This window comes from Phallusia mammillata, chromosome 1 (assembly GCF_965637545.1).
Source record: "Phallusia mammillata chromosome 1, kaPhaMamm4.hap1.1, whole genome shotgun sequence".
Lineage (NCBI taxonomy): Eukaryota > Metazoa > Chordata > Ascidiacea > Phlebobranchia > Ascidiidae > Phallusia > Phallusia mammillata.
In genome coordinates this window covers 25,267,840-25,284,426 of record NC_137252.1, presented here as the reverse complement: position 1 = coordinate 25,284,426, position 16,587 = coordinate 25,267,840, and the positions used below count along the sequence as shown (strand labels likewise).

Genomic DNA, 16,587 nt, shown 5'->3' with positions numbered 1-16,587 from the left:
AACGCCTTTAAAAAGGGACATTTTTTTTTTTTTTTTTTTAAAAAAAGGGACGAGTTCAAATTGCTTGCTGCAGCGACTGAAGAATACACAGCTTAAACCAATAAATGTTTTAACACATATTAAGAAAAATACCACAATGCAATATGCAAGGTAATGGGTGAAAAATGTCAGGTTTCAATCAAACATAAGTTTATTCGAATAAGGTTCTATGATTCTTGGATATTAATGAGTTCGAATAGTTCGCAAAGTGCCTATTTTTATGTCAGTTTAATGTATGAGCACATAATGGGCAAAACAACTTACAGTGCTCGCTTTTATTGGGTGGTGACGTGATAGCATTGCTACCGTGTCATTTTCCAAACTGAAAAACAAGCTTTAAAATGCCCATTAGTGAAAAACGACGCTCATGACCTTCTGTGACTTGCAACCAAAATCACGAAATCAGATGCAAGCTCGAGGGCTCTTAACAATAGAAAAACATAAAACTTTTATTAACGCATTTTCTGCTTATCAGTCGTGAAGGTTTTAGGTTAAATTGGCCCAAAGGTATATGCCTTCATTTTATTATTTAATCCAAGATGTAAAAAAACTTTCAAATAATTGCGCAACTTGTATTAAAACAACTTCAAAATCAATTCGAAAGTTTAATTGGGATTTTTGTAAACTGGAGTTTTCATGCACTTGTTCTGATCCCAGGAAACTTAGCCTGAAGCAAAATTATTTTTGAAAAGCAAGAGAAGAAGTATCGGGAATGTTTAAAAGGAGGGACCCACTTGATTCAGCAACATTTTCTGCTATTGCACAGAGATTTTCGCCATAAAATTTCAATATGCGTCTGATTTTTGCCGTCCTTTTTGTGTATGGAGCCTTCCTAGGCAGTGTGCAAGGACAATGGTCCGATCTTTTGCGAAGACTTTTTGTTACGAACATTTACCATGCAGTGGACTCAGCTTCTGATTGTAGTAAGTGTGTGGTGAAATTAGAAATCGCTGTTTCAAATCGTAATCCTAACATTTTCAACCCAACAGGTGATGATTGCGCGGACGTATACCCCTCGTGGTGTATGGTAAGAGCTACAGGAATGTGCAAATCCCTAGAAATGGCCTCCTTGTACATCCACAACATCTGTCCGAAGACTTGTGGCATTTGCAAAGCGTGCGTTGCAAAAGACTCCGGCTGCATGATGCGTATGTGGAAGTTGTTCCTATAAATGTTTGAATGTATTTGCAAATTCTAAACAAAATGTTTTCGTAAACACCTGCACCTGTGGGTAATGTGATATTTTCCGCGGCAAATTGAATTATCGTTTCTTTGGTTTTACAACATCATCTTTCTGTGACGTCATAGATTGCAAGCTTAATTTTTTTAATCGTCTGAAGTAGATTACTTAATCAGCTTCCTTTTAGGGATAAAAATTATGAAATAGGCTAGTTAAGCACCATACTGACCTACACCGTTCTTTGCAGCCGGTGAAACTTGCAAAGATACAGATTTCCTTTGTCTTACCTACAAGTTTAGGAACATGTGCAACCTAAAACATATTGGACAAAGATGCAAAAAAACTTGCGGTGTGTGTGCCGAAGCATGCGAACTTCCACCACCACCAGGATGCTCTGATGGTAAGTAAATTTCGACAGAAGACTATTCCAAATCCTTTTTTACGGGCTTCGAAACCAGGACGCTCCCGGGGACGAATTCCGATCAAAGATTTTTGTGTCTGTGTATATGGGTCAGGCGCGCCGGACCATTCGGCCAAGTTCCTGTCCCTACCAATCTTCTTACCTTACTGTAGGGCTACCATACGTCCTCATTTTGGAGGACATGTCCTCCTTTTTAACGAAAAGCAAATTGTCCTCCAAGGAAAAAAAAGTGCCAAAATGTCCTTCTTTTTGAATTTTCTGTATTTACTAAATATCCAAAAACCATCCTTGAAAACCTACAAAATCTTATCACAACGAGTTTGTTTAAATTTGCTATCTTTATGCCTAGATTGTCAAGACGACAGCATACACTGCCCGGAATGGGTTTTAGCTGATGCGACGCTTTGCACCGACGACACGAAATACAAACATTCCCGAGACGTTTGTCGCTACAGTTGCAAAATTTGCAAGCCTTGCAAATAATGAACAACGCTTTCGGGCTGTTCAAAGCGATTTGGCACGTTTTTCCTGGGAAAGCGGATTCCGAATTGATAGACCTATTGAGTTTTTAGAACTTTTATTTTCCCTTATTTTCTTTTGCATGACCACTAATAAAGCATACATTGCATGTAATTCGGTCGATTTGACACCTTTTTCAGTTTGCAAACAAATAAAAGTGTACATTACATGTGAATCATGAGTTGCGTGCATTTTTATTTCTAATTAAGCGTAAATTGCATACTGCTAAAAGTTTATATTGGGTAGAGCTACTAACACCATACGTTTCTCCTGATCCAAAAGTGCTTAATTTTCGATAGGTGGCGTAAAGAGCTGAATTATTTATTTAGCGGCTATAAATGGGTTGGGTTGGGAAATATTTACATAAAACTTTTACATTAGTAACTAATTTTTTGGGTTAGTTTTATTGAATTTTAAGTGCTAATACCTTACCCCAACCCTAATAGCCCTAACCGTTAGCATTTTTTGAGATATACCGTTTTAAATGAAAAAAGTGCTCGTTACGCCACCTATCGAAAATTAAGCACTTTTGGATCAGGAGAAACGTATCGTGTTAGTAGCTCTACCTTTATATTGTAGATGCAGTACGCAAGGGGGCGTTAAATATTCAATATACGTAATAGCCTATACTTTTTTAAAGGGGGCGCATATTTTTCTCTTTTTTCTGTCTAACGCTGGTCTGTTCCACGCGTTAGGTCAAGAAAGAGTGTTCAATCGTATTCAAATTTATACATATGTTATTTAACTTTGATCTTTCAGAAGTTTGACTCCGAATGATTCAGCGGTTCACCCTCAACCCCCAAAACGTAATTTTCTAAAAACGGCTGTACTGACTAAACTACATAATCTAGGAGTATCATGCTTTATTGGTTGGTGCAATAAAAGTGTTCTTAAGTGTTTTGTAACGTTCAGTTCGGTTCAGACAATTTTGCAACTGGGCTATGTTCTCGCTGTAATAGAGCTTTAACGTGTTTAGTTATTTGTATCACAATGACGGATGTTATATATATTGGGTGGCGGACGCTACATGTAATGTTTGTCTACAAGGGCAGAGCCAGTCAGTGTCCCCCGCCAGGGTTTTGTGCGACGTGGGGTACAGGGAGGAGGTGATTTACAGGTTAACGAGCCTATTCAGCTTAATACGAAACAACGCATCTACGCATACACAAACGTTTTACTACGTAGCCGTTCCAAACGCTTTTCAGCAAAAAACTAAACAGGCGTGAATACTTAAACAGATGTAAATAAGTATAGTATCTTTAATGCAACAAACAAAATATCGCTTAATGTCGAGGTGTCAAGTGTTGTTTTTTAATTGCGTTGTATTTTTGTTCTTGGCTGTTGAGTTTGAATGACATAAAAAAAGTTGCTAACGGTTAAGTAGATTTTGGCGCCTGTTTTACCGTGACCCTGCACTGCACCAAACGGTGCCGAGCTGTTGCCGTTGCTGGGAATATCATCTGCACAAACGTATTAACAATTATATCAAATACCTTGAGCATATAATTCCTCACAGCTGTATAACATATGTTGTCACCTTTCGTTAACTGTTTGTCGACGACAGTATATACGTGTATAGGCTTAATGTTGTTTTGAACAATGCTCACCAGACCAGGCCACACTGCAGTGTGGTACATGTACCATAACCTAAGTCAACGCTACACAACAGTTACGTTAATACAAAGTCACTACGGACGTAATTGTGCACAAGCGGGTTTGTCTTAAGGATTAAATCTAACAAGTGATCGGTCGCTACACCCTTAACACGGTAATAAACGTTGCGAAGTTGGACCCTTGGGTTCTCGACCGAAATCTACTAAGCGTCGTACTATATTAATACGCAAAGCTTACACGGAATGCGAGGTATAATTTGACAATTATTAAAAAACATATGTTCAAATCATTAATAAAGTTCAATTGCTACAGTGCTCGGTTTTTCAGATTAATGACGTGACAGACTGACAGTATTGCTCCTGTGTAATTTTCCAAATTGTAATACAACAACTGCCGAAATGCCTATCAGTGAAAAACGACTCCCATGCCCTTCTCTGACTTGCAAACAAAACCACAACAAATATTCGGCATCGGCCCGAACTTTTCAGGCGGGTTCGGTGCATCACTACTCATAACAATAAAAACACAAAACTTTTTTTACTCGTTTTCTGTTTTTAGTTGTGAAGGTTTAAGGTTAGCCTTAATTAGGCGAAGTAGGCCTATAGGCTACGTCTTTTTGTCAATGAGAAGTTTGATTTTAGTTGGAACTTGGAATTATTGTTTTTTTTTTTTATGTGGTATTTTTATGCACTTACCGATTACATCTGATCCGAGGAAATTAACTTGGCCTGAAGCAAAAATATTTTTGAAAAGCGCCGGGTATGTTTAAAAGGAGGGACCAACTTGATTCAGCATCATTTTCTGCTATTGCACAGAACATTTCGCGATAAAATTTTAATATGCGTCTGATTTTTGCCGTTCTCTTCGTGTATGGAGCCTTCCTAGGCAGTGTGAAAGGACAATGGTTAGATCTTTTCCGAAGACTTTTTGTCAATAATATTTACCACGCAGTGAATTCAGCTTCTAAATGTAGTAAGTTTGTGGTTAAATTAAAATTTTGTGTTTGAAAATTGTAATTCTAACTTTTTCAGTCAAACAGGTAAAGGTTGTGCAGACAAATACCCCTCGTGGTGCATGGTAAAAGCTACAGGAATGTGCAAATCCCTAGAAATGGCCTCCATGTATATTCATAACATCTGTCCGAAGACTTGTGGCATTTGCAAAGCGTGCGTTGCAAAAGACTGCGGCTGCATGTTGCGTATGTAGTGTACAAGTTGTTCGTGTAATTAGGCTGTTTATAAGGATTTGCAAATAAAGAAGCCTAAGCCACCAGATCTTTGCGTGATTAGTAAAAAACTTACAAATGATATGTAATGTGGTAAGGCTGTGACTAATCGACTTCAGAACCGGATCTTCGCCTACGACAATTTTTTGGTTCAAACGGGTCCGGATTAAGCAAGGTTTACTTCACTAAACAAAGTGTTTTTTGTGAACACTAGCACCTTCGGGTAACTTGATATTTTTAGGAGGAAAATTGGATTATAGTTTTTTTTGGTTCAACACCGTCATCTTTATGTGACGTCATAGTTTGCATTTTTAATTTTTGGGAAGGGTCTAAATTAGACCAATCAGCTTTCTTTCAAGGGTAACGTTTATGAAACGGTTAAGTACCATACTAATGTATACACCAGTGGTTCCCAACCTTTCGTGGACCATGGCCCCCTTAAAGTAACTTTTTGGTCTCGTGGCCCCCTTCTAGTTACCATCTACGACCTGTGGCCCCCTTAAAATGTAGATAGCAATCTAGCGTTTGAATTCGGTTTTAATTTTGGCCTTAAACAGGTCTAATAGAGTAAATGAGCGTGATAAACCTCACTATAAACAAATAGTAAGTGAAATTGTCGATTAAATTCGGGAATAAAGTTAAGGTGAAAATGACACTTTTAGTGGGTGTTTCTTGTGAATCTGCACCCCCTGGGGGGCCATGGGCCCTGGTTGGGAACCACTGGTATACACAATTGTTTGCAGCTGGTGAAACTTGCGAAGATACTCATTTCCTTTGTCTTACCTACAAGCTTCGCGACATGTGTAGCCTAAAAATATTCGACAAATATACAAGAAAACTTGCGGTGTGTGTGCCGATAAATGCGAACTTCCACCACCACCAGGATGCTCTGATGGTAAGTAAATTGCGGCCAAACGCATAACTTTCCCAATTCTTTTTTTTACGGGCTTCGAACCAAGGACCCTCCCGAGGACGAATGCTTTAGGCCACGGGGTGTGCAATCTTTGTCACTGTGGGGCCAAATACAATTACCATGATTAGATCGCGGGCCGCACCACAAGTTGAATTTACTTTGTTGCGTACCAAATATGCTTATATTGAGTTAACAAATAAAAGTCGCATTTATTTATAGCCGCATTATTGCCAGGGCGCAAAGAAATACCACCGGGCCATGGGCGCCGCCACGTAGGGGCAAGAGGGGGCACTTGCCCCCCCTTGGAATTTCAGTGTACCTCAATTTAACATATTTAGCAGCAAACGTAATTAAATTGGCAGCGCGGGGATTTGTGACATCGTTCAATGCTCTAACTTTTAGGCAACTCAATTGTGAAGTACACGATTTATGGCTTCATATGATTTATGGCTATAACAAATTCCTGATGCGGTAAAGTATCAGCCAAAATTTGCCCCCTCTTGCAAAATTTTCTGCCGGCGCCCATGCACCGGGCGCATTAATCTGCTCAAAAATATATGATAATTGAACTCGTTTGTCAGTAAATTAGAAATTTCCAGCGCCTCCGCGGGCCGCAGGTTGCACACCCCTGCTTTAGGCGATAGATTGCACAAACCTACGGCCGTTCGGCCACATGCGGTCGCAGAGACTGGTTTATGCGGCCTAAACATGTATATCAAAATACATGTAGCCTACTGGCCGCCGTGACGTAAACAAAACTCCTGCCAATTAATTGTATTTAAAAACAGCCCAGAATTGTAAAAAACGTATGTATATATGATGACATAACAAACTGTTTACACTGATCGCCTTGCAGACTGTTGTGCTCGATCTATGGATCAAGTTAAAAAAATGTTATGGTCATTCCGGGCGCAATTAGATGGTTTACATATGACATACCTATTTCATTAGATAAGTAATATTTAAACGAAAACGAACAAACGTGCGGCCGTTGGTGAAATAGGTATCTGCGATGCGGCCGCCATAGCGAAAAGGTTGTGCACCGCTGCCCTAGACCATTCGGCCTAGTTTCTTCCAAACCATTTTTAACTTACGGCACCCCAGGCGGAAAATCAGATTTTTAAGGCACCCAGCGGATGAAAAAACGAATTTTAGTTCTTTGATTCGACGAAATGGATTAAAAGTTTGAAAAGAATAAAAAATATGGACATCCTTGAAAATTTACAAAATCTTAACACAACGACTTAGTTTAAAATTGCTATCTTTATGTTTAGATTGTCAAGACGACAGTAAACACTGCCCTGAATGGGTTTTAGCTGATGCAACGCTTTGCACGGAAGACACGAAATACAAAGATTCCCGCAAAGTTTGTCGCTACCGTTGCAAACTCTGCAAGCCTTGTAAATAATAAGCAACGCTTTTGGACTGTTGCAAGTGATTTGGCACGGCCTGTGTGTTTTCCTACTTGGGAAAGTCGATTTCGTATTGAATATATATATATAAATAAACTTTTATTTTCTTTTTTTTTACTTTTGCATGACTACAAATAAGCATAGATTGCATGTAATTCTGTCGATTTAAACCTCATCCAGTTTACAAAAAATAAAAGTGTACATTACATGTGAATTATGAGTTGCGTGTGTAGCGGTCATGATATTAATGTGCACAAAGTTTATGTTCAACGTTAGCATGTTGTTTGCAATAATGTTGCACAGCATGTAGGGGAAGTGTTTAACCTCTTTATAACTGGATGTAAGTGTTGGTATTTCCGTTCTCATGCAAGTCATAAGATATTTTGAGTCATTTTGTTATTCTAGAATGTTCTGCACAAACATAAGGTGTTTGTTCATCATTACGCATACTTCCTCTTGTTTATACTGTCGTTTCCGTTTCAAGTTTAAAGTAGGACACAGCCGCTCGTACTTGAGAAGAAGCATAGCAGCTCGGAAATTGCACCTTTGCCATAAAATGAATTCTATAACTCAGGGGTCGGCAACCTTTTTTGCACCGGGGACCGCTTTTGAAAGTAAAATTTTACAGCGGACCGGTCATAAAAAAACTACAAATGTTTAGCAATAAAAACGCTTAAATTAGTTTATCATCAACGGAATACGTGGGCAAAATGCTCATAGCATTTAACCTGAAAAATTATACGGCCCGGTAACGAACTCCTCGCGGACCGGTACCGGGCCGCGGACCGGCGGTTGCCGACCACTGCTATAATTTAAAGAAAAAAAGGTTTCACGCAATAGCCAATATTTTGCTCTACTATATATAGCTTATTTTCGACTTTGTCGCCGGTGAATTCTGGGTCTATTGTTAGACTATTTTTAGTCATCTGGTAGTCTATTTTCTTCTATTTTTCTCCCTTTGGGGATGTGGAAGCTCATTTAATCGTTTACTCAAGAATACAAAGAAATAAGAGACACTCTGTGGGGCTGTTAATCAGACAGCTGCTATTGAGATGCAAAGATCAGACTTACCAAACAATTTGCAATGAACATCATAGTTTACATTGTAGCCGCCTTAAACAAGTCGCCATCGAGGCAGGCGTGCCTACACGTGCATTTTTATTTCAAATTTTGCATAAATTGCACCATCAATTATAGGACACTGGTATATGAACCTAATGCTAATAGTTTCACATTGTGTTGTAGTACATACATCGAAAGGCGTTCAATGCCCAAAAAATCGGTTTAGATAGTGGGGTTGCACAACACAGAGTCCGCGGATCAAATTGGACACTCGTTTAAAATGACTCGCGTAAACAAATACTACCTCTTAAAAAACAAATTGAAAGCTTTTATATCGCTTATGAGACGCTTTTTTTAGTTTGTTCTGAAATTATAGTTGTTTTACGAGTGAATGAACGATATGCCAAATACTAGGGATGCGCCGAGCCGAGCCAGAACCCGAGTACTCGGTACCGAGTATCGCTGTTTTTAATGCTCGGTGCTCGGCCGAGCAGTTGCATAAACTGACCCGAGCGTTAAATTTGCATATTCATGTCCTGTTAACATATGTAACTAGTGTTCTAAATCAGTGGTCGGCAACCGCCGGTCCGAGGTCCGGTACCGGTCCGCGAGGAGTTCGTTACCGTGTCGCATAATTTTTTAGGTTAAATGCTATAAAACATTTGCCTGTATCCCGGAGATGAAACTAATTTAAGAGTTTTTATTGCTAAATATTTGTAGTTTTTTTGAAGACCGGTCCGCGATAGAATGTTGGTTTCAAAAACGGTCCGCAGTGCAAAAAAGGTTGCCGAACCCCGTTCTAAAGGGTGTCTATGAACAAAAACGAATGATTTTTCAAATGCACTAGATGGTGGAAAAATGCGTACTATAGGACATGTACAGCTTAATAAAACACCGCCGGTGACGTAAGAGACCTTGTAGAGCTAAAACGTAGAAAGGGGATTTTTTGTGACGTCATAATGCACCGAGCGTGCTCGGCCGAGCACCGAGCATTAACGTGAGATGCTCGGTGCTCGACCAAACAGAACATTGGCAGTTTCGGCACATCCCTACCAAATACCTTCTTTACATGCATTCAAAAAACACAATATATTTTGGGGAATTCTAAGCTATAAATGTAAAGGTATTAACATTAGGTCTATGTACAAATATGAAAAAACATCAGAGTTAAAAACGGTTACTACGGAAGGTCCGAGCCGAGCTGGTACCCTTATTACGGTAATAAGCATTGCGAAGTTGGGCCCTGGGTTCTCGACCGAAATCTGCTAAGCGTCGTACGATTATTAATAAGCAAAAGCTTAAACGGGTTACGGGGTATCACGCCACAATCACAAAAATGGAAATGCGCAGTGTTAAACGTCATACACGTGACGTCATAGAACGAACAGTCTTGTTTGCACATCGGGTGTAATGGTAAGATGATAGGTACTCGGCAAAACATAATTTTTGCAGATTTAGCCAAAATGAGATGGTAGTTGTATACACTTTGTGCAAAAAGGAATCACAATGACACGAAACCACCACATAAGCTTTGCTTTACCCTAAAAGTCACGTCAGCAAAACAAATCAAACCTCCTTTATGTTACCTTTTGTGTACAACACATCACTTGGGTAAAAAACACCTTTTTGCACCATGTCACATTGTACCATGTTGTAGGGAGCTTGTATATTTAATTGCCACAGAAAATATGAAATAAAGTTAGAAGGTAAAAGCACTAAAACTAACCAGAAAAAAAAACCAAAAAATGTATGTGTTATTCAGATACTTGATGTAATTTCCGTCAACATTAAATTATTTGAAAACCATTAAAAATAAAAGGCAATGTCTTTTGCTTGCATCCAAATAGGGACTACCTTGATAAGGTAAAAGTTCAGGAATCTTGCTGTTTGTTTTGATAATGTTGCAACACTAGGGAAGCAGCAGCAACATCTTCAGCAGCCATACCTGCATTAAATATGACAGTGATTTTAGTCCATACACTTTTATGTTTAACTTACTTAGTGAAAGAACACAAGGCAACAGAATTGAAATCAAGGCAGAAAAGCTGTAAACATTGTGAAGCAGTAAACATTGTGGCTTTATGACCCTAGATAATAAAGTTTAACAGAAAAAGAAAGCACTTAAAACCACTATACAGTTTTTAATGTAAATGACAGAAAATTTAGTGGTTAGCATATTGAATGCAGCATTGTTGCCAGGCAAATTTGATAAATAAACTTTTCTTTTCATTCAATGAATATAGTTTACTCATATATTTTCTGTAAAACAGGTAAAAAGTTAGCTTCTGCAACACAAATTTCTTATTAATTACAAAAACTGTATCTTAACTAGAAGGGTGGCTTAGCACATATTGCCCTTGCACATACACTATGATCTATTTTAAAACATAAATATATTTCCTATGCTTATTTTGTATTGGGTCCCATATTAGCCATCGTCTTTTATAACCTTGGTCGTTTCTGCAAGCAAAAACTCATGGGTCCCCACACATGCAAAGTTGTAGATAAAATGCATTTCAATAGATAACAATGAGTAAGTTTGGTATTGTGAAGACAAACACAGTGATTGGTACTGTGCATATCTAAATATGCTATATGGAGTAAAAACTATTTAAATTAAAAAACTCATTTTAGGGGGCTAGTAGGATAACTAATTGAGGTTCAACACACACAAACTTAAAAGTAGGAAACCACAATGACTCAATCAATAGTACTGCAAAATTTCAGTCCAATCTGCCAATGTTTAAAATTTCAACCACTAGAGGTGTTTTGAGCAACAACCGTTAATGTTTCTGATGTCAAAGGGCTGTTAACAACCCACGAACTGCAATGGCACAATAACGATAATTGGCATACTTTACAAGCTATCCAAATTTTTGCCAATTCTGACATTGTTTACAAACTCACCCCTTTTAGGGGGCTAGCGGGGTAAATGCTAGGGTTATCCGGACAAACAAAGTGGGATGCACATCTACATAACTATATCTATCATCTGTATAAGTTTCAGCCACATCCATCAAGCATTTGATGGCAAAACGAGTCAGACAAACTTCAGGGAAAAAAACATTTTAGGGGGCTAGCGGGGTAAATACTGGGGTTTTCAACAAAAACAAAGTGGGATGCACATCTACATAACTACATCTACCATCTGTGTAAATTTCAGTCGAATCCATCAAGCATTTGATGGCAAAACGAGTCAGACAAACTTCGGGGGAAAAAAACATTTTAGGAGGCTAGCGGGGTAAATACTGGGGTTTTCAACAAAAACAAAGTGGGATGCACATCTACACAACTACATCTACCATCTGTGTAAATTTCAGCCGAATCCATCAAACATTTGATAGGAAAAACGAGTCAGACAAAGTTCGGGGGAAAATACCCATTTTAGGGGGCTAGCAGGGTAAATACTGGGGTTATCAACAAAAACAAAGTGGGATGCACATCTACATAACTACATCTACCATCTGTGTAAATTTCAGTCAAATCCATCAAACATTTGATGGAAAAACGAGTCGGACAAACTTCGGGGAAAAATACCCATTTTAGGGGGCTAGCGGGGTTAATATTGGGGTTATCAACAAAAACAAAGTGGGATGCACATCTACATAACTACATCTACCATCTGTGTAAATTTCATCCAAATCCATCAAGGATTTGATGGAAAAACGAGTCGGACAAACTTTGGGGAGAAGAAAAATGAAAGAAAAAAAAAGAAAAAAAGAAAAAACATTTTGAGTAAAATCAATATGTGTCCCCTTCAGGGAAGGGGACCCATAATAATACTTGCCTAATGATTTAAAGAGGGTTCTTGTGTTTTTCCCTTTCGTCACTTTTCCTGCTATCACCTCACCAACCTCCGCTCTAACTTTTACCTGTACAAAAAAATATTAACACAATAAATTACAAAAAATGTGGATTGTTAGACAAGTACATACTTTGGAAAGTATTATGTCACCCGATTCAGCAGTTGCACCAATGTAAGAGTCGACATAAACATCACATTTGTTCATACAGTCATCATCCAACTCTCGCCAGTCAGGTCTGCAAGCACCAACACCTTTGCAAACATCAACCAAAAATTACTGAGATGCCCAATTTATCATTTTTTTCACATACACATATAGTTTTTTTTCAAAAATGTAACTTACAGTTAATATGAACAGCTTCTTTTAACCATTTTCCTAAAAGCACAGGCTGAAAGGATGCTGTTACAGTAGTTATTACATCAGCATTTGAGACAGCTTGTTCAACATTGGGACAAAATTCAATCCCAGGAAAAACAGGTTTTAACTCCTCCACCAGTTTTCTTCCTTTCTCCTCAGTATGATTCCACACAAAAATCTTGAATCAGAGAAAAAAAGTTAACATTCAGTGAATCTAGCAGCACAACAAGAAAGAGAAATTGTACCTTCTCATATCGGTGAATGGACATTAAAGCATAAACATGGCTCCTGGCTTGATCCCCTGCCCCTAGAACTGCTAAAATCTTCGCATTTTTTGGGGCAAGACACTGCAAAAGTTAATGTAAAATTTTCCTAAATAATGTTGGCAAGTGGTTTACTAACTATTGGTGCTTGTTTACAGGTTGATCAAAGCAACAGTGCAAACTTTTGATATTTGTTTTATGCAAGTTGTAAGTGTGACCCTTTCATACACAAAATAAAAAATCATAGTATGCCAGGCCTGTTGAAGGTGTGATACATAATCAGCCAAAATTTTAACAAAAAGCTGTGTGAAAACCACACTGTTGCGTCTAAACCAACATCAATGTTTATAACAAACTATAATCGGTGTCCTTCCTGTATGTAAAAACAGGTCATGCAATTTGCCCTAAAGACAGGTCAAACATTGTTCGGCAAAGGTCTATGACATAAACATTACCAAATTAAACTAGAACACATTGTGTTTTAAATGAATTAGCTGAAACAAAGCAATCATTTCTTTGTAGTTGTGTAACCTAAATCATTCTCTTGTAAATAGCGTTTTAAAAGAACTTGCATGATTTATTCCTACCAGATTATGTATATATGTCACCGATTTTTTGTCAGTTGTTAGTTGCAGCAGACACTGAACAACATAGGGAAACGTATGGTTGCCCAGGGTGTTAAGTGACATTTTATTTCCTGGCTCAGGAAAATGACAGTTATTAACTATTTTTATATTGTTTTTTTTTGCCCGCACCCTACTGATTGCCTGAATCAACCAAATATGTATTTTTATATGCCTTTTGATTTAAAAAAACAACATATTTATTTCATCAATGAAAGAGAAAAATGAAATTGAAAAAAAGGCAGTTATACTACAACCTTAATCCAGGGGTCGGCAACCTTTTGCATGTTGTGGGCCCAAACCAAGATCAATTAAGTCATAGCAAAACGCAGTAACCACTTAAGGGTACAAAGGGATTTTATCATCAGCATTTAATTTTGTTTTATAAGCTAAATTGGGATACTAAAGACAAATTTGTTTTTTGTACAATATAAAATGGGGAAAAATCCAATTCAAAAGCATGCAAATATTGTGAGGAAAGAACATTATTTGTTAGTCGTTAGATTTAATTTTTGTTTGTCTGTTCAGATTAAATGACTTTTTACCTCTGTGGCTGCAGCTGATGCCGCTGCTGTTCTCATGTGTGTCAGTGTTTCAGCCTCTATGATCTAAAAATAGTCATTAAAACAGGTAAGCAGCAGATAGAACATATGCACACTGTTTATTTACTGGCATCGAACAGTTTGGGTGAGTGTCAAATGTGGCTTCTCTAGTATAATCGATTAATCTCTTGTCACAAGCTGTAACAATTAGAATGGGTCGACACAGTGTGCACTGTCTGTTGTTGTCACGTGAAGCCTCTATTTTAATATATTGCAAAAAAGATACGATTTGAATGAGTTTAAACAGTGTATTGATTTGAACAATAGCTCAAACTTACTGCAAGAAGTTGTCCAGTGCTGGCATCAAAATGAAAAACTTTGCATTCATGCATTGGTAAATTTTTCTTGTGATTATGAGGATACAATGATATGACTTTTAATGACAGGGAATCTTGCTGTTGATTGTATGCAGCCATTGACAATAAATACCTTAAAAATAAGGTTCATGCACATCTCCTGCTGTTATTAATAAATATGCTTTATTAATGCTTCACAATTTTATTATTTAAAATCAGTAAGAAAAAAATCAGAAAAACTTTCCTTCGTCAAATGAATTAAACTAAAATAGTTAATACTACATACCAGCTTCTTTGTTTTTCTATGACATAAATTCAATTTATTGAACAAACAAATCTATTAGTAGGATAGACTGTGAAGTTTTGATTTAAAAACATATTTTCTGCATGTGTAAATATATCTTGTGACAAATAATTTTATAATTTTTTTTCACAATGAAGAACCAAACAATACTTTCGTTTAGTGATTTAACACAACTCAGTATTTAACCAATACTTTCTTATTTTTACTTATATGCATTACCCTTGATGTTTTTCTACTGAAGTGACTTGTCTTAATGGTTGCATCACATGTCCGTTTGAGAAGTCTTTTAAAGCCTTTTTTATAGCTGGAATCAGTTCACGGTAAGTGAGAAATTTTTTGACCTGGCTCTCCGTTATCAATGGAATTCTTAACATGATGTATATTTGAATTTTAAAGCAACTTTCAGTACAACCATTTATCTAAAAACAAATGTTTTCATATTTCATAAGAGTCATATTTTAACAATATGTAAGAATAGTATCATGATAGGTTACAACATATACCTAGTATCTTAACTTTCCGCAATTTTTTTTATTAAAATAAATAGAGCTACATAGAAAAGGTATAACTTGCCACTTCTCTACTACATTCTAATGCAATATAATTATAAAATTAGGTAAGGACAAAGTATTTATTTGGTGATTAATTTTTTTTATTCATTTGGTCAATTGTATTAGATTTCCTGTTAGTAATATATCCTGCCAGTAAATATTCAGCAAATTCACAGTTTGAGGCAAACTACATCCTGTAAACTGTATAATAATTAGCTTTTATACTAATTATGTGCTAATTAGCTTTTGATATTTCAATCTAATTTGCATTTACAAATGTTGTACTGTATGTTTATTTTTAATTAAATTATTTTTCCCCTTTAATTTCAATGAAAATGTACATAATAATGTCTATGTGCAATATGTGCCTTTCTATTTTTTTTATTTACACTGTGTGCCTTTGCACTTTAAAAAAATGCATCTGTCAAAAATAAATTTGCCACTGATAAATAATCATGTCGTACAAAAATGGACCAAGTGTACAAAAATTTAAAGCATTATGTTGATTTTGTAGCCTAGTTTCCCCTCTTGAACATTTTAAGCAACCCCACTTTACACAAACAGAGAACCAATAGCACTGCAGTGCACTTCAGAACAGTATTAGCTCAAACTGTTGTTACAGTCAAGCATCATTAACTAACCATGGGATTTCATCAAACAAAGCATTCCATGCAGTTTCAAACCTGCAACATTAAACATGACAAATATTACAATAACCAACCAGTAACCATGAGGTTATATTTACAAGTTTCATAATTCAAACCAGTTTATAAGGATGACCTATTTTCATTTATCCAATTGTAGTCACACATCAGTCACGTCACTCAATAAAATACCTGACTTGTACAACTTGACTCACACGCATCTATACAACCTGACCTACACCAAAAGTTTCGTCAAACCTGACAAACATCTCTGAAGCGACTTTGGAAAAAGTGCAAACACAGCACATGCGATTTTGCACCATTGTAGGGAAATCCCCCTTACTTTGAGATGTTTGTTTGTTTCATTTTTATCCTTGGTGGACGTCAACGCCTGAAGCTCACATTGAGTCCGCCGTGGACCTGTCTGTTTTTATTGCAAGTCCGATTTTATTTGTTTTTTCGGGCTTAGGCAGTTGGTGACTTCAATTTAGTTCAACCCTTAAGTTTCTTGCACAGCGAAACACAATCGACCGAGATAGGATAAGAACCCATAACCTTGTGATCACAAGGCGGTTGCGCTAACCACTCGGCCAACACGATGTTGTTGGTGCAAATGAAAAGTGTAGCCAATAAAGTTAAATTGACAGGACTAAATATTAAGGCCTCAGGAAAGACCAAGAAAACAAACACAACAGACCTTGAGGCGTTTTAGGGTTTTTTGACATCAGTTCAGGCCCAACAGCACGTAAGGAAAGA

General features: G+C 37.2%; 2 protein-coding genes across 3 annotated transcripts; one reads left to right on the top strand and one right to left on the bottom strand.

Annotated features, from left to right (window-relative positions):
• Positions 1-28: 28 nt before the first annotated feature.
• On the top strand, positions 29-2,334 carry LOC145222615 (uncharacterized). Its single transcript, XM_080088776.1, has 4 exons — positions 29-962; positions 1,029-1,187; positions 1,467-1,619; positions 1,990-2,334. The coding sequence occupies exons 1-4, from the start codon at positions 830-832 to the stop codon at positions 2,121-2,123; spliced, it is 579 nt and encodes a 192-aa protein (XP_079944902.1). The 5' UTR covers positions 29-829; the 3' UTR covers positions 2,124-2,334.
• Positions 2,335-10,036: 7,702 nt separating this feature from the next.
• LOC145208043 (ketimine reductase mu-crystallin-like) lies at positions 10,037-15,051 on the bottom strand. Of its 2 annotated transcripts, XM_080078866.1 has the most exons (8): positions 14,856-15,051; positions 14,315-14,465; positions 13,980-14,042; positions 12,794-12,895; positions 12,534-12,726; positions 12,321-12,442; positions 12,173-12,257; positions 10,037-10,330 (listed from the first exon to the last, which is right to left on the bottom strand). In XM_080078866.1, exons 1-8 carry the CDS (start codon positions 15,008-15,010, stop codon positions 10,257-10,259), a joined length of 945 nt encoding a protein of 314 aa, XP_079934992.1. In that variant the 5' UTR covers positions 15,011-15,051; the 3' UTR covers positions 10,037-10,256. The 2 variants fall into 2 exon arrangements, with proteins under 2 accessions (XP_079934992.1, XP_079934993.1); XM_080078867.1 differs by lacking the exon at positions 12,794-12,895.
• Between the last annotated feature and the right edge of the window lie 1,536 nt (positions 15,052-16,587).